At 51.7% G+C, this 18,290-nt stretch overlaps 2 protein-coding genes across 2 annotated transcripts; one reads left to right on the forward strand and one right to left on the reverse strand.

Annotated features, from left to right (window-relative positions):
* Positions 1 to 477: 477 nt before the first annotated feature.
* Positions 478 to 10,729, forward strand: TGME49_253150 (hypothetical protein; the record flags this gene model as incomplete). Its single annotated transcript, XM_018780999.1, has 17 exons — positions 478 to 913; positions 1,119 to 1,274; positions 1,455 to 1,535; positions 1,998 to 2,191; positions 2,413 to 2,556; positions 3,044 to 3,181; positions 3,495 to 3,621; positions 4,097 to 4,291; positions 4,458 to 4,523; positions 4,968 to 5,571; positions 5,940 to 6,179; positions 6,491 to 6,667; positions 7,221 to 7,347; positions 8,027 to 8,281; positions 8,543 to 9,281; positions 9,922 to 10,126; positions 10,388 to 10,729. The coding sequence occupies 17 exons, from the start codon at positions 478 to 480 to the stop codon at positions 10,458 to 10,460; spliced, it is 3,957 nt and encodes a 1,318-aa protein (XP_018638191.1). The 3' UTR covers positions 10,461 to 10,729.
* A 1,538-nt stretch (positions 10,730 to 12,267) lies between these two features.
* TGME49_253160 (hypothetical protein) lies at positions 12,268 to 18,148 on the reverse strand. The gene is made up of 6 exons (XM_002369342.2): positions 16,387 to 18,148; positions 15,427 to 15,539; positions 14,133 to 14,261; positions 13,253 to 13,348; positions 12,899 to 12,938; positions 12,268 to 12,610 (listed from the first exon to the last, which is right to left on the reverse strand). The coding sequence occupies exons 1-6, from the start codon at positions 17,252 to 17,254 to the stop codon at positions 12,555 to 12,557; spliced, it is 1,302 nt and encodes a 433-aa protein (XP_002369383.1). The 5' UTR covers positions 17,255 to 18,148; the 3' UTR covers positions 12,268 to 12,554.
* Positions 18,149 to 18,290: the final 142 nt, after the last annotated feature.

Here is an 18,290-nt window from a genome sequence, read left to right on the forward strand (position 1 = left end):
GTACATTGTTCTCCAGCATGACTACAGGAACGGTCATGAGCGAACCCGTCGACAAGAAGAGGGTTCCTTTCCTGCAACTAGTTTTCCGAAAGGCCAAAAAGCGATTATTCCAAGCTTCACTAGTGGTGGCAATCAAAGATTTCTTCTTCCAGTTTGCTCACTGGATGGGTTGAGACTGAAGTAATGGCAGCATTACATTGATCGCTGAGTGCAGCCAGCGTCCCTCGATTTGCAAAGACAACCTGTCGGTATAAAAGATCAATCCGTACAGGGGTGTCTCGTGTCCTGCTATATCTTCGTCAGCAAAGCCTCAAAACCTTGTTGTCACTGATCTGTTAGTATGAAATTTGCTTGCTAAACTTGCAATGTGCGAAATGCAGGAGCGACATATGACCACCAGACGGAAAGCCAGGAATCCAAAACTGTTTCGAGCCCGATTACTCTCCGTGGTGGAAGCGTCTTCAGGGTCGCATCACCATGGCGGGACATTCTTCTCTCCGTGCCTTCCAGCTGGGCAAGCTCGTGTTTCTAGGAGCTTTGTTCCTCATGGCGGTTTCAGCCGAACCGGGCACTGAAAAGGCACCAGAAAACTTGGCGAGTGGTTCAAAATTTTCGACTGATGCGAAAGGTGACCGCCGCCGGCCGAAGAGGTTTCAAGACGTGACAGTGCTGGAAACAGACGAAAAGCTGTCGCCCGAAACCAAGGCAGCTCTTGACTCCCTTCTTGACGCTGACAATGAAGGGAAAAAGCCACGCCATCGCTCTGAATCCACTGCAGAAGCCGAGAAGGAGGCGGACAGGACCAGATACGCCCCGCCGCCAGCTCCGACATTCGTTCCTAAGTTTGTGCCTGTGGACGCTCTTACTCCCACACTCTCCAATTCCGCGTCTCACTCCGAAGAATCTGAGGAAGGTAGGTTGCGATAACGGCTTGGCACAGATGATGTTTTGGTAAAGAATATAAAGTACTGTTCATTCTCCTCATGGGCCCGACCCAGGTTACTAGACATACCGTATTTTGACGGAAACGAACGCCGCTGGTTACAACGAGTGAACGTGTTCTGTGAAGAGATGCCGAGTTATCGTTTCGCTCTTTTATGACTGCTCTGCGTTCACAGACTTCTCTTATGATATCCAGAAAGAGTACGAGAAAGCCAGACTGAAGTACCGAGATGCCCAGGTCATCAAGGACAAGGACGAATTCGACTTCATCGTCGTGGGATGCGGGTGCGCAGGCTGCCCCCTGGCCAGCTATCTGGCCCTAAAAGGACAGGGTAGGTCGTCGCGAAACCAGGCGCTGGTTTCACATGCTTTGGTATCAGTTTCTTGTAAACTCCGCTGGCGGCATTCTGTTTGTGGAGTCGACTTCCACCTCGTGACAGTCGCTGGTCTGCAGTGAACCACTCCTGCTTCGAAACACTTACACCTTTTCCTGTGTGCATTTGTGTCGACAGGCCGACGCGTTCTCGTGCTGGAAAGAGGGCTCGAGCGTACCTTTGAGCAAACCCCAATGGCCATGACGGTTTATGGACATGGTGAGATACCTGGAGATTTAAATTCTTACAAAACCACAGTGAACGGCTTGTCCTATCCATTGTCGCAGATGATGGGAGGTTATGTCGTCACATAGTGTGCTGCCGATGCAACATCATTGCGTCGTTGATACAAAAAAGTTGTTGAATGTGGCGCTCAATAGTTTGGAGTAATACCAGAAAGAGCCCAAGTCGGTCGGAGGATCAGTCACTGAGAACAGTACCGTGCCATGTAGGACTCCAGTCTGATTACAACGGCCCCCAAGCGCTAGTCCCACGAAGCGTAAATTCCTGTGTACGTGTTCCGACTTGCAGGTATATGCTGCCCGCAACGCAGGACTCGTTGCAGTTTTGAAGAAACAGATGTGATTCCATCCTCTCTATTCCTTTCGACCGGCACTATATTCATGCGGTGTTGTCCCTGTCGCTAATTTGGGATGGAGTTATTTCTTCCCTGTGCTACAGGTGTTGCCGCTGCGGACCCGACACTGATGCAGGTGTTCAACACACGAAGCGGTGTGCGAACTCATGTCGCGACTGTCATGGGCGGCGGCACGTCCATCGATTTAGCCATTTACGTTGAGGAAACCGAGAACTACTTTAAATTTATGAACAAGCGGTTCCCCGCCTACAAATTTCACTGGCCTACAATCCAAAGAGTACGTCCTTGGTTCCGTGTGTGTTCCTTGATTCCTCACTTGTTGTGGCAGACGCTCGGCGCCGGCCAAGGCACAACGGTCTTATTGTGGAACCACTCCACGGCTATGAATTGCGACACATCATGTAGTCTGAATTGATTAGACGTGCAGCCTATCGTGCACTGAGAAACCTCGTAGAAACTGAGTGGCTGTTGTGGATTGCCTCGTCCTACGCAATGCAGGCTTACAGATACGTACGGAGAATCGTTGCCCGACGAATGCCGTTCGACAACTACTTCGGTCTGCGCTATCAGCAGGCGCTCCAGTGGAGAGGCTTCAAGCCTATTGGCGGAAAAATCCCCGCAGACTACTCTTCTTCGCTTCAAGTAAACACACTGTCTGAGCACAACGTCTTCTGTATTCTGTGTATGTAGCCAGTGCAGATTGACAGCCCCCGATGGCGTTACACCGTTTGTCTCGGATTTCCGATTATGGAAAAATCAGCCTCAACTGGGCGCAGCTTTCGCAGGAGATGTACTTCGTGGTTTCGGCCGTGTTCGTTTGTTTGAGGTCTCCTAGCTAGGGAAATAGAGGAAGCTCGTAACGACCAATCCCCGATACACGTTAGCGTCCCGGGCACATAGGCTGCCGCCTCACATGAACCACGTCTCCCGTCAATATGCTTTGAACTCAGGTTCTGTACAGACGAATCTACCGTTGCAAATCGTGCTGCCACATGTTGTCAATAGAAATCTAGTGATACTTACCAACTTCCCTGTATCTTTGTAGCTTTCTGCGTCCTTCGAATCGAACAGAAGGATTTCACACAGTCGCCACATTTAACGTACGGCGCTTCGATGTGTTGGCATGCAGATGGATAAAGTGTGGAGCAGCTACAGCTTGTTCGACACGAAAGACGGGGGATTCCGTCGATCGACTGATGTATTCATTGAAGAGCTACCGGAACACGCGAAGAAGAATCTGGTTGTGCGCACCCGACACAATGTGGAGGTATGTATGCATTCATCCTGATAATAGATACTGTCACTGAACGCTTTAGCCGCGATCCATAACTGCGTATCTCAGATCAAATAAACAGAGAAGTTGCAGTTCCTAAGATTATGAATAAGAATCCACTTAAAAGACAGATATGACCAACTTATAAGAGGAGGAAATAGAGCAACACGAAACAGAGACATATGTAGGCGCTGCAGGAAGAATGTTAGATGCACGCCAGGAGAAATGAGGCTGTCCCAGCAGGCCCAGGACTCCGCTCACGTTTTACCAAGCTACCCGGATTGCTTTAACGTTTCTATGTGCTCAGTGGATCGAGTTCGACCTGGACCAAAATCCTCCTCGCGCGAAGTGTGTCGTCTACCGACCAACGGCCTACGAAGACATCAAGCCGCAAGGAACTAGCTTTGCAGCGTCATTGCCGGCTAGCAGCGCTCGTAAGCTTAATACAGCGGTTCTGTTTATCCAGTGAACAGAAATGGATGCATCTATGGCTATTTCCTCACTGTCGAATCGAGTCGGGCCGCCACCGAAGGTCGATTACTTATCATCAGGGGACAGTAGTGCAGCCGTTGAAGTCCGGTCGGGAGTTATCTGTGATCATAACGGCTACTTCAGAGATCAAGGGTGCGAGAAGAGTCAAAACAGAAGCCGGCACCCTGCGATATGAAGCTTGTAACACTACTTCTACACCCGAGACCATGGTATATGGAAACCTCGCAGCTCGCTAGGCTGTTCCGCTGGAGATCTAGACAGCTTATCAGACTTCTACCAGTATCCTTGCATGGTCATTCAACGGCGGCAATGACACTATGATTGTGAGAATTCTTGTTCGCGTTAACACTACCCGAGTTAACACACACTGACATTCTACTCTCGACGTGAGCATATATTTCTGTGTGTGCTTCGCAGATTGGGGCCCTTGGATCGGCACTTTCCTCGCCCCCAAGAGTGTCCTCATTAAGTCGGGCGAAGTGGATCCAACAGATTTCTTCCAGAAGAAGGAAGCCAAGTTCTTCCGCAAGGTGTGCCTGACCGATCGAAAGGGTTCGCAGATTATCCTCAGTGCAGGTGCAATCCACTCTGCTGTCATCCTCTACAAATCGGGTGAGCGGGCATTCACGTTTCATTGAACATCTGTCGAGATGGGATTCAGCGCCATTTCTTAGTTGCCGGCGATTCCTCTAGTGGTTGGTCTGTGCCCTTCAAGTCGGTTACTATTGTGAACAAAAAGCCATGTTCCTGACGAGTCGTCTCGATTATGTGGTGCCAGGTATCGGCCCGATTCCTCAACTCAAGAAAATCAAGACTCCCGTCATCGTGGAACACCCGTACCTGGGTAAGTGCGGTTCACTGGTTTATAATGTGTCGGAACATGCTACCGCATTCCGCATCGACGATCGATACCGTCTGTCGGAGGTGCGATGTCCTCAGCTTCGCATCATACTCGCCACAAGGAACAGTCTCAACGCTGGCTGTTCATCCCATGGGCAAATGTCAAGAACTTCAAGTGTGTTTCTTAATTTCATTCATGGTTTCCAATTCATTCTCTTTCTGCTGACGGCCGTTGTCTGTAATCGCAGCTCAAACGCCGGCGCTCACCAGTGTTTCCGCGTCACCTCTTGTTCCTATCGTACCCTCGTATTTCAAGTCCTTGGCAGGGGGTAGCGTTTTCTGGGGCGTATATACTACCAGCTGGACTATTGATTGAAGTCTTGAAGGTCTTCGTTTTTTACCTGATCCGATCTCTTTTTACTCGTTTTCTATTCTGCTCGTTCTACAGGACAGCGCTTCAGCGACCGTGTTTTCATCCCCGTCAGTGCTTTCTCGAAACACTATGCTGACGAGTTGACACCCGTCCCGTTTGCACCGATCCGGCGTTTGTCGAGCTTGGACCCCCTTTCGCCTAAGGCAACGACGCCTCGAGGCAGGACGCGCAGAGACAGGCACTTCTCCAACAAAGACGAAGCAGAGCCGAGCAGCGGCCACGATGAGACCAAGCGAGGTATCCGCAAGGAGCGCAGGCACCAGAAGGGCACCTTCACTGCAGGCGACCAGGTGAATGTGGAAGGCGGCGAGGGGAAGGAGGAAGCGGATCAGGGCGTGACGAGAGCAACAGGGGGGATTTCGGCTCTAGGAGTCTCTGAGAATGACGAAGACGGCGCCGAAGTGGCGAATGCGTTCAACGAGGATGACCAGGCTTCAGGCTCCTCGCCCGCCCGCATCTTCCTCATGGACCTCCAGAAGCCCATTCCTCCCGAGTTGTCCGGTAAATACCTTGACGTCTACGTTCCTGAGAAAGGCGAACTGGATCCACCACGTGTGTGCCAAGGCATGGGTATCAAGAAGGGTGGACCCCCGCACGGTTGCGACAAGGAAAATTACAGGTGAGGCTGGTCAGACGATTGCCTCACTCTGACAACCAAGATTCGCATAACTGCTGTACACCACCACTCCAATGCATTGCTTAAGAGCTTGTTGAAATCGCAGCCGACTGCAGAAGAAAAAGTATCAGATGCCCCCCGACGCGATGAAACTATGCCGTGACTGAAAGAGGAAAACAGCGTTCAAGACTAGAACCACACCTCTTTGGCTGTACGCCTTCTCGGTGTCTGCCACACCAGGACAGCGAGACTCATTAGATCTCTGGGAATAGCCCAACAGGAGAGGTCTGGTCACGTATGTGACAAGCCATACCTGGCCGTTTTCTCCTATCATTTCACTGCAGGTTGTTGCTGGGCGTTTGTGTTTGCAGCATTGGTCGCCGCACGTTGAGTTGCTCTTTGATGGTCGCTGAGGAGATGTCGGGCGGCCGCGCTCAGGAAGGCATCATCTATGCCTCGCGTTTCATTTTCCCACCCCTCTTTAGAAACGACCCGCTTGTGGACGTGATCTTCGAGATCCTGCGTTCGTGCTCGGAATACAGAGCCCCCTTTGCTGTCGCGGGTTTGAAACCGTTGTGCGCCATTGTCGTGCCCATTATCAAGTGCTTCCGGTAAGCACGACGCATGTGTCGCGTTAACCTACTGCTTTGTCTAGCTAAAACGCTCTTCACACTCACCGAGGTTCTTGCTTGAAAGTAGCACACACCCCGCCTGATTGTCAAAATGTCGTCCAGCAGTTGACGGCGGAATCACATAAGCGCTTCGCAGCACGAATACTTTGCTGCACTCCTCACCACCGCAGTCTCGAGTCGAGAGGCGTAGGACTATGCGCCCCGCAGTAAGAGGCTTACGTCGTGACATTGGGAACGTTTATGCATGCTCACTCATTAAAGAAACAATATCATCTTTGTCATCCCATCAGGAAGTCGCTGGCAACGTTCTACTTCACAGCCGAACCGAAATCTCGAGGATCCGTTCGTCTCTCCGCAAACGGCATGATCGACGTCAACGGCAACTACTTAAAGGATGAGCAAGATCTCTTTGACGCCGTCCGTGGAGTGTCGAACCTGATTAACGCCATGAACGGAGACGCGTACAGGTGAGCGCCTGTGCGGGGAGAAACTATTGAGATGAAAGCCTAGAGCGTAGAATGATTTCTTGGTGAATGCACAAGCTTTTGGCTTCCCAATCGGTATCTTGGTCTGTCTAAATGAGCGCATGAGAGTACCATGAGACACTGCGTCTATCTCAGAGTCATCGTGCTGCAGGCATGTTTGCTCTCCAAATGCCTTGACATGGTTGAGTCTCTTTCCTGCAGCCGTTTCTTATTGCCCTTAAATACCCAATAGGTTTCACGTGTCGTTTATCTAAAACTTTTTTAAGTAGAATTATCTTTGAAAATGAGGATCGAGGGTGCACGGGTGCTCAATGCTCTGAAAACAATCAAAAATGAAAGGTAACCTCCCACGCCTATGGATGGGTACGACACGGACTTCACAAACAAGACTAGTCTGAAACTGTGCAAATTCGTGGTGGAAGAATTGTCTTTTTACGCTAGAGCTTTATTGAGCAGTGTACCCACTGCAGCTTTTCCGGATCCGAAATCCATCGCATGGATGGATGGCGGTGCTGTGTCTGGAGTTTGTCTTCAGAGGCGTTCTCCAACCCGCCGGGTCCCTCTCGTGTCCAGTGACGGTCTTGAACGGCTTGCTCGATCTCATCCTGACTGTGGCCAGCATGACTTCTCTCTTCATCACGAAACCAGGGAACCTTCCTCTGGTAAGCGGGAACAGCCATCAAGGGAGTGTTCTTGATTATCGTAGGTACCATCGTGTCTCTGTTCAACCTGAGTTAAACAGTTTTGGATGACGGATCAATTGTAACAAGAAAAATTATACTTAGATGGTGTGGTACTTACAAAACATGGTCTATAGATGAGCTCTGAGTTCTCAAAGCTGACTTTGTTCGAAGGGGGAAGCAGACAGAGACAGAGGGCATCTCTCCGTACGCTGTTCTCAAACAGAAGACACCCCGGCTGCTATGGTGTCCGCGCCTGGTGTCATGTTCTGGGCGGGAAGGGTAATGCTTGTGACGTGTGCTTGGCTAAGTTCTATATTTGTTTCGTTCTGCCGAAGTGAATCTTATTTTCGTTGTACTCCGCCAGATGCTGCGACAATGCTGAAGGCTGGTTTCTGGTCTGAGGTACTTCAGCAGCGCATGTGTTCCCAATAAGTCGCTGTGATACAAACGTTCCGCTCGTAGAGCGCTATAGCTTATGGAAGGTACGAATTATTCGTAGCGGCTCAATTCGGTCCTTGATGCGGGCGTGTTACTACGCTCCATCCACGTCAACGGGGCACAGGGACAAGGCCAAGCAAAAATAATCATACGAATAGTTGACTGGTCTGCGCGTACGGGCACACAACAGTGAGACATACGGTGGCTGGCATGTGTGCAGATCCAAAAGTACCTTCAAGACTTGCTTCCCGCCAACAGCCGTCGCCTTCGTCGGCTGGTGGCTGTCGGTGACGATGTCAAGCCCCGCCGATTGGAGGCGACCGACCTGGGTGACCTCGAAGAGCCTGGCGATTACCACCAGGACGGCATGAACGAGCCAAACACATTCATCTTGGAAGACTACAGCGACCACGTGATCGAAAATGTCGACGAAAAGAAGATGGAGGAGCTCGGCATCAAGCGCAAGCTGGAAGAAGTGAGCAAACAGAGGGACGAGTGCCGGGGCTGCTGTGCTGCTTGTCCGCGGAAGCACGAGACGCACAGTCGGCATGGCAGAGGCTGCACCCAGTGCCTTTCATAAAGACGTGCAAGCTGAAAAGGTTCACATGGGACCTTAACGTGTAGGAAAATATGAGGGTGGGAGAAACATCGGGGAGGGCGGCGTCTACAGTGGGGAAACACTGTTCGTTACCCCTCCCACGTTTGATCCTTTTGGCATGTGTTGTTCCCTGTGTAGGCCGGTTTCGACTTCGAGGCTTACCGAAAACATCTGGACCCGAATGCAGAGGAAGACAAGGACACAGTCATTTCTGAGACCGCGAATTGGTTCGTGTCACGCCGTCTGCAGCAGCAGATGGAGGAGGACCAGCACCTCACCGCGGAAGAAAAACACACGGCTCGTCGGTTGATGGAACTCCAGCGCGAAAAGGAGGATCACGCTGCCGAGGCGGCGTTCGAGGTTTCTGTCCAAGAATTGGCGGACGCCAAAGCAGCTTGCCAAAAACCGTGCAGCGAAAACGACGCTTGCCCTGCCGCAGACGTCTGCTGCGCTGCCTTCAACAACTCACTGTGCATTCGGACGCAGGAAACCGAGGAGCTCGAGCGACGCCTGCGGGCGCAAATGTTTGAACAGAAACTCACGACCGGTGCCCCTTCGCGACAAGCAAAGCGAACAGAAGAGGGAGTCGCGAACGAGAAAACGGCAGTGTACCCAGAAGGCTTCTTGGGGGCTCTGCCCAACGCGCTGCCTGAACTTTTGAACTTCGTCCCGTCCCCGCAAAAATCTCCCCCTCACCCCTTGCTGTACGAAAAGCCGCCGCCTCACGACTTCCCAACATACCTCAATCCTCCCAAGCCAGAAGGCTTTCCTGACCCGTCAATGTTTCCTGCCGCTCCTCCCGCAGGAACTCCCCCTCCCGACGTGCTTCCGTACACCAACAAACAGTGGGCCGCCACGTTCCCACCGCGTCTCCCAAGTGAGTCATATCTTAACTCGATTGAGGACTGGCTGTGACTGTAGTTTTCTTTGAAAAAAAGAAACATCATGCAGATCACCTTGCACGCAGTACTGATCAGATGACACCTGAAGTTAGGCTCCCTGTCACACATCATAAAGTGGGATTCCTCGGTCCTGATAAACTAAAGGTGTCAGAAACAAAATAGGTGTCAGGGTTGACTTTTGTTCACATGGCCATGGTATACTGTCGACGGCTCGCAATATGCTAGAGTACCAGTGTCACGTGCGATATGAGGAGGTGCTAGGAAATAGTCGGGCAGATCGACTCTGCGCATGAATCATCTCTGTCCCGAAGAACGAGTCTGGTTTTCGATTTCCGAACCTTGTGATCCGACGACACCAGCATACACTGAAATGTACCCCGAGAAACGGCTCTCTTCCACCTATCTGTCATCCTCAAGAGTCGCACCTGGAGCTTCCACTGCAGAGACACAGTCCAGCGCTGTAACTGAGCTAGTCAGTTGTACGTAATCAGACACGCGTGCCTCTTCTTGTGACCTTGCTTTTGGATAAGATGGTCTTTGGTGGTCTTGTTTTTACATGTGGTGTCTAGCTGCAACCTGTTCTCAGGTGCCTGCTTGCGTGTCGTTGCTTCTCAGATCCATACAAGCCGAAAGAAGTTGCCAAGTACGCACTCACGTACATGTCTAGCGTCTGGCATCACAGCAACACAGTTCCAATGGGCGAGGTTGTCAACACGGACTTCGAGGTCATTGGCACTCAGGGTCTTTCGGTCATTGACGCATCCGTTATGAATCAGCTGACTCGACTGAACCCTCTCGCTACTCTCATCATGTTCGGAGTGTAAGTCGAAACCAACAGCGGTTTATCGAGGGGAAGCAGTGCATGCAGGGGCAGACAGAAACTGCTTAGGTGACCTCACAGAAATGAAGTAACTCCCTGTCCGTAGCTTTTTGGGCTGCAAGGACAGTTGACGGTGGGCAACTAGCGCAGGTGGTCTACAATTCTGCATTTGTATGCATCTGCATGAACCTTCATCTCGAAGGCTTTGCGTGAGCAGTGTCCATCTGTACCGCGATTCCATCTGCGCTGTGTGGTCTACAGCTATGGAGCTATGAAGAAGCTCAAGAAGGCAGGCGTAGAAGATGTTCTCCCACCGCTGCCCCATGAACACTAACTGTTTAGTAATCCATCTGGAACACTCCATGCCGTTCTGGAAAAGACTTCGGGAATTTCAGTCTGCTTTTGCGCTGTTGACCAGTCTCTGGTCAACGCCGCCCTGATGGTCCGAAAGTGCTGTCTGCGCCCTCTATGCGATAGCACTATACCTTGTTCCAGGTTTTTGCTGGTTTCGTTCAATGAAGACTTCTTTGTCGGAGCTGAGAGAAAGTGGCAGAAACGCCACGTATCCGCCGTAGCCTCGCTCTGACAAGGCGTGTACATCTTCCCCCGCCAATTCCAGGTTACTGTCCCCACTTGGTCTTCGTTTCCCGTGTGTTCCCTGGGCAGATGCGTGTGGCTGGAACGACAGCTGTGGCGCATCGTGCCATGCCTCCCGTCAAATCGCCGTTTTTTAAACCACCGCTACATGGAATCCACAAAGCCGCGGTAAATTGCCACGGTTCAGTCTTTGTGATGCTTCTGGTGATCCTTCCTGTGTGAGTTGCGAGAGCGCTGTGGGCGACAGGTAGCAGCTGAACGAGAAAAGACTAGACGCTCTGCGAAGAATTTTTCCCAGCAAGCGCATATCCCAGACTTCCCGACACTGGCGAAGTCACGCGCGAATGAACTAAACCCGGAAGGCGCACACAATACTTGTAGTAAACACATGTTCCGCCTCCGGTGTGTCGACAAATCCTCGAACTCGCCACACAGCCTGCTGATGACGGCAAGAACGACTCTCTGCCTGTGCTGCAGTACTCGTTTGACTGCACGCCTTCCATTTGTTTGTTGCCTCAGTCAAGCATGCCAAGAATGAACCCGGATTACTTTCATTAGCTCTGCTGCATTAATCCGTGGTGTTCGTTTGGAGCTATTCCGTCAGCGATCTGCCGTCACCCACCGTGGCTGCTGGCCTCACTAAAAAACCACGACCACATTTGAATCCGAGGAAAACGCACTGTGATGCACTTTATTTCATGAGTGCGGTGTTCACTTCGATGTAAAGCGGCTCATCGGCGACACGTCATCAACCTTCTACTTATACCCCCGCCCCGCACACTTTTGTGCCATGCGTATCACACCGTGCTGACGCAACGCTCATGTTTTTCCCATCCTCGCAGAAGTAGCTGAATAGATTGGGTGAAGCTCTTCGGCGAGGTCTGCAGGGGAGTCTGAATGCCTGTTTGCTTACTGCACCCCTCCGCTACAAATTGGTTGGAGCCTGCCACTACGGTGAAAGAAATGCAGCACAAATAGCGTTTCTTGTAAGGAAAGACACATTGAAAACGGGATACCCTTGAAAAATGCTGGAACGATTAGCTCTGCCAGATAATTCATACAGTTTCCCTTCGGTTGCCCAACATCCCTGTGAAAGCAACGCTGACGAGGTTCCGTCATTCTGTTCAGTTCCTCCCGTCAAATGTGAAGCCGAAGTAGTAAATCTAACACGTCAGTGAGCGGTCTGGAGAATAAAATGGCCGGTACTGTGTTATGCGGTGTGGTAGTTGCATCAAACCAAATGTCGCCTGGAGAAAGACAAATCCATTTAAGTATGAGTACGAAACCTAGAACTCTCCTTTCGTTCAGCGAATTAGAGAATCACTGGACGTCTGATTTTGGGGCGCAGCTGCCATTTGAAACTACACCTGTCTACGAAGCTTCCTTCAGTGGTTGAAAATGTTCTGCTCGAGAGCGCAGTGCATTCGACTCATTTGCCGGAAATCTAAACGGCCCGTTGAAGCAGCAGGGAAGAGAAAAACGTCCCGATTTCTGCAGTCCACAGCGAGTCATAGATTTCGATGGACGTCGTGTCGTTTTTTTACCCGCACCGCTCTGTTACTGTGCAAAGCTCGTTTCGTTAGACAAGAGCCAGGAAAGAAAAACATTCGCAGTGTCCCTCGTTTACTGAAACGTGCAGTCCCACCCAGAAGAGAGGAAAACTCGCTTCTCAGGCGTGGCTTAAATTAGAATGTGTGTCGCCAATCCGACAACGAAATATCAACTACCCGCCCCCCGAAAGGCACACGCACTCACGCAAACCCCGTCACAGGGAGAGGAAAATGTATACGCACTTCTTTTCTCGTTACTGATTTGATTTGCTCCCCGCGTTTTAGGAGTCTTCGCTCTCGGCCGTCTCCTGCGATCGCAACTTTCGGTGCTCCCGTGCTGTGTTTCCGAAACACACAAGACAGAAGGTCAGGCGAAATTTCTCCGCGGCTTAAATAATACTTTGACGGTGTGCAGTGAAAGTCAACATTCCGGAGCTTAGTGGAAGCTCAAAGACGGGGACACGCACCGAGAATAAAAAGGTGATTCTTCGTTAGCGTCGAACCTCGACCTCCGTACACGCCAACAGGCAGACAGCAGCGCTAGGTGCGTCAAGTTTCTGGTGAATGTGAGAACGCGACGATGAAGGCACACCACTGTACCGTTTTTCGCTGTGGCGAGGCTTACCTAAAGCGAAGCGCGCATGTGACAGTGCTCGTTTTAGGGGCTGCAAGACAGGAACAACCATTTTCTGTGACATGTAGCTGCTCCTGAAACGCACCTCACAGGACTTCTGTGCACTCGACGAACTGCTTGACTTCCTTTTTTCTGCGGCTCATCTGTACTTTCTACGCCTGCTGCTCAGAGACCGGTACGCATACGTCCCTTTTATCCTCATGTGTCAGTGACGAATGATGTGCGTGTCTGCGACACTCAGTTCCATCGGTCTCTTTACAAGCGGCATTACGTTTGACGGAAGTACCAGGTAAGATGACTCGACACCGGGCAACCGCTTCTCAACACCTCTCTGTGGCAGCTTACCCCGAGAACGTCCTTGCGACTTGACTGCTTTGCCAACGCACAAACGCGTCGACACAGGTCGTACAGAGCCGCCTCGCTTCGCTCCGGGAAAAGCTCCTGCATGAGCAAAACCAACACGTAAATAATTTGGACAGACGAGTTCCCCCATCACAGGGGAAGCAGCATCGACACATGGATCGTAGGCCGTGGTCAGGCCACGTACTGCAGCAACCACCTGAAAAGAAGACAGTGACGCTTTTCAGCCGACTCAGAGGCTGCTCCAGCACGCGACATCCTAAATTTCCTTACTGCTGCTCCTTCGCTAAGCAGATGCTGAACGTTGCTCGACTCTCTGTACCACCCGTTGCACTGCGGCGACGCCCGCTCCTTACAGAGATGTAATCATGCTTGTCGCGTTCTCTGCAGCTGTCAAGGTCACTGCGGACTTGGGATCAGACCGACTGGTGAGAAATTGTTGCTGCCCCACACAACTCCGCGCAGATGGCAGAGGAGTCAAGCCCCCACCACAGTGTAGATAGAGAGTTCCGAAAAGGCGCGTTAACTTCTTTAAAGCAGTGGGGAAGAGCACATCTCTGTGAAAGGAAAAACCGAGCGTGGTTGACAGCATCTTGTAGAAAAACGTGTAAACAACTCGAGATCTATCGGACCACTGTGTTGGCCGCACGTCAGCAGTGGTCTCGCTCTGAAGATCGGGACAATCGATTCACACCCCGAGACGCTGCATGCGCGGACATGAGCTGTACGTACAGTCCACTCTCCAGGGGCAACTACATTTTCCAGTTTCTTCACCTCCCCACCATCTACAGACAAACGTCCTCTAGGGGACTACCTCTACAGTAGGAGCAGACGTTTGCACTGAGCGCTGCATGCATCCGCTTACCTTGAGCTGGCCCTGAAGATTGGCGAAAACGATGTCGTGAGGTTGTAGACAGCGAAGCTGTTTTTCTTGCTCTCTCATGATCTCCCAGACGTCCTCTTTCGCCTTTGACGTGGGCGCCAGCAAGCGAAACTGAGCAAAATGCCCACATGTGGGACACACACCGTGTCCATTCTCGAGAAGAAAGAGAGACGGGCTATGCTTTGGAGTCTGGTCGTACACTTGGAGAGAAGGGGAGACTACCGGAGTGAACAACACAGTTGTAAATCTCTTAAGACACGCGTCGGTTTTCCGAATACAGTGGACGCCACTACACGTTGTTAAGCAGTTGACGTGGCGGCCATGAAAGGCGCACTGGAGCTTCCATCCGAGAAACGAAGCCCAAGACTTCCATGCATGTGCAGAGGAAGGATTGTATGTACGACCAAGAGCCAAATCCACTGGCCATAGCCTTGCTTAGAATGACAAAATACGAACAAATCTTCATAGAGCGTCGTGTTTGCACTACGGAAGCATCAGAACAACAGAGGATATGAAATGCTGGTCGAATGACGAGCCACCTGATTCTCCCCGAAATGTGCGAGACACGCCCAAAGGCATCGAGACGCCTGTAACACACTTCGACACTGATACACTTTTAAGTACCTACACAGTTCGTCGATGTATTTTACCGCGTACCCATTCAGTGCAGGACTACACACGCACATGTTTATGGATATGCACTCGAACGCGTACGAATGCGTACATGATCTTCGTGACTGTGCCTTGGATGTACTCACACATAACCATGTCTTCGGTGAGCCCAACATGCACAGAAGAAACATCTCTGGTGGGCCGATGTCATCCCGAAGAAGAAACAAATAACTCTGCAAGTGGACACGTCTACTGTGTGTCTTCCCCCCCCCTCCCCCGCCCAAAAAACGAACTGTCAGATGTTATCCACCACGCCACCACGCAAAGTTGGACATCCACATCCCTCGACATTCTCTTGGAAGTCCATACCGTTCGACATGAAGGTTAGTCCCCGAAGTCATGTGATCTCCAGTGCACAAGGCACGATACAAATGGACAGCTATGACATTGTTGTAGATATGCATAGGACGAGATTATGAATCCTGGCCGAACCGTTCAAGCAGATCCTCTGGATCGGAATTCCCACGTGGTCATTCCAGAACGAACAATCACGAAGCCAGAAAGTAGACTGCTTGGGTTTTGCAAGTGGATTGCCTTCGGCGGTCCGCTTCCGTTTCACAGATTCACCTGGTTTACCAACCGTCTTGGTTCGGCAAAAACTCACTTTTTCTTGAGGCATCGGCCGGACAGGCGACACGCGCGCCAGCTGACGAGCAACCCGGTGATAGCGTCTCTGCAGTTGCGTCTTCTCCTCGGCGCTGAGAGTCTCCAGGAAGTCTGTCAGAAGAATATTTCGGACAGAGAAAATCAGATAGTTGTAATGCGCGTGTCTCGCCTTGAAGACGTGGAAGTTCTCTATTGCTCTCCGTGTCCGGAGCCGCATGCAGAGTGTTGGCGGTGGCACGGAACAAGGAAGCGAAGGAAATACGTCAACCTCTCTGACAACTATTGTGAAGTAAAGGAAGAGCGGTTCCAATTCTGAGACGTGTTTGGAAACCAACATCGATATGGGAACCCGCTTGTGAGAGTCTAAACGGAGCCTTGCAGCTGTCTACCGAGGTATCTGTTGTATGCACACCCAGAAGCGGTTTGGAGTCGCTCACGTTCACCTAGACAGCTGCGTATGCCATGAAACGTCACAAAATATCTTTTTCTGGAGCGAAGGCACACTACTCTCAACGAAAAGATGAATCTACGAATATATGGAAAACAAGACAAATACATATATATATATATATACATATGTATGTCGGAAAGTATGGTTTCCTCTCTGGAAAGAGAATCCGGTGAACCAGAGAGACCGTAGAGCTGCCTGTCTGACGCAGCGAACAGACCATCTGGTGCAAACTGAGCGGTGGGACTCCCGACAGACACCTCCTTCGTGCTGTCTATACACCCCATCGGGTCTCACGTCCTGTGTTTGCTTCTCTTTCTGTTCTGGCGGAACTGTGTGCGTCTGCTACACGCCAAGTCTGCATCTGACCAGGTATATGTACACCTCAAGGGATCTCTCGCCTCTCTCTGCGGTGGACAAACCTTCGGCGACGACCCGAGGCGATCTGCCTCTGTGCTAGTGTGTTTGGCCACCTGCGTAAGCTGACGACTGCTGCATGAAGAGACCTACCTCGTGCCTGTTTCGGCTGAGAAAACTGTTTGCACGCAGCCGCGAGGTGGAGGAGCGACGGGAGCTCCAGGCCCCCCGCGCCCGAGTGCTCGGGCCACATGCCCAAGAAGAGTTCTGTTTTCTTTTCCCCTTTGTTGACTTTCTGTCCCTCCTCTTGGCTGCCCTCCGGCTGCTCTTCAGAAGCGGCCTCGCGCGTCTCCTCTTTGGCTCTCGACTGAGAAGTCAGTTCACCTTCTTCTTCATTCGCTTCTTCGCGCCTCGCGTCGGACCCAGCCGGGCACTCCGCCGACCGCTGCGGTGTCTGTACACCTGAGGATTCGGCGCCTGCTTGCCGCTTCAGCGGCGGGGAGGAGAAGGGTGTCGCGGAGGTTTCTTGAGGCATCTCGGGGAACCAGGAATCCGCGAAACCGGGGACAGACGAGTTGATGGAGGAAGACACAGCATATGAGATACGGCAGGGAACGGAGGAAGAGTCTGAGGAAGGCGACGCGGAGCTCCCGGAAGAAGAAGACATATCGGCTTCGACCATGTTGCTCCTCTCCTCTCCAACAGAGTCGTCCACCGACCCGCTGGAGCCTGGGACTTCATCTGTGGTCTCTGTCTGTTCTCGACTTGATTGACCATCTTCTCCTTCCGTCTCTGCATGCACGTGCTCTGGCTCTTCCATTGCATGCTCCAAACTGTGGCTGGGATCTCCTTCGTCTCCTCCCGGGCGACCGCGGCTCTCTTCTTCACGTGCCATCTCACTGTCCTCTGCATGCGCCTCTGGATCACTCCCTGTGTCCATCTCCGGTCCCCCTTTATCTGTCTCCATCTGTCCTCCCGCCGCCTGTGTACGGACACCCGCTGCCGAAGACAGTGTCTCCATACTGACAAAAGCTCGTCGCTTTCTTTGTCGAGAAGGGGCTCTTTGGACTCCGTTCTGTTGCGGAGAAAAATGGGCTGGACTCCTTAACAGAGTAAGGCTGTTGAAATTAAGCTCCTACAATCAATGGCAGTTCACGCCGATTCCGCTCTAGGCGTCATCTGGTGCAGCTGAGACTTCGAGTGTACAGGCCCAGCGTCCGGGAGAACCTCCTGCTCCAGCCACGTCGCCTTTCTGCTGCGAGGGGAGGCTTGCGGAGGCGTTTTTCGAAGTGCGGAGACGCAAATGAGAAATGCGTTGAAGAAAAAAGGATTACCCGGAGCCTCTGTCTGTGTTCCTGTTTTCCGCAGTCTCAAAACGCGCAATCATAACCAGTGACAGTTCGATGTTTCCGGTGTCGAGGATCGGCGCGTGCCAACGGTTTCCGTTTCGCGGTTTCCTTGACTTTTCAAGAACCTGTTGCTCTTCTAAGGGAACAACACGCACAATGGGAAGACCAAAAACCAGAGATTTTCTGGTGTGTCAGGGCGCTAGGTCTCGTCTGACAGACGAATCCGCCAACAGACGACGTGCAGTCGGCTGTATTTACCGCCGATGGGGACGGCGGGGAAGCGGATGGCGTTCGCCGAGTCTTCCGCCGGGGATCCCTTCAGAAAAAAACTCAAAGATCTGGTGATTCAAGACACTGCGAAAGTAGAGGGAAAACAGCGGAGAAAAAGGTTCGCCGATCAATGAGTTGGTGTGCATGTGTGCCTGGGTCGAGAGACCCCCCGGCATGAACGCCGCAACCGTCCCGAGGCTTAAGAAGGAGAGTTTTTTACATACATCCGAGGTGTCCAGAAAGGCTACTCCCTGCAGTTTGTCCGAGTTCGCTGGCGAGTGGTGTCTTGGTTTTCATATCACATGAAAAGCCGGAGTTCCCCGGCACAGCGGATCTCTTTGCTTGGAGGGTGGCAACCTGGTGCTGTCACCATGGACGGGGGCGCTTTCTCGAGCGTGGCTCCATCTTGCATGCCCAGTGAGAGAAGAAAGAAATCGA

The sequence above is a fragment of the Toxoplasma gondii genome, chromosome III (assembly GCF_000006565.2).
Source record: "Toxoplasma gondii ME49 chromosome III, whole genome shotgun sequence".
Lineage (NCBI taxonomy): Eukaryota > Apicomplexa > Conoidasida > Eucoccidiorida > Sarcocystidae > Toxoplasma > Toxoplasma gondii.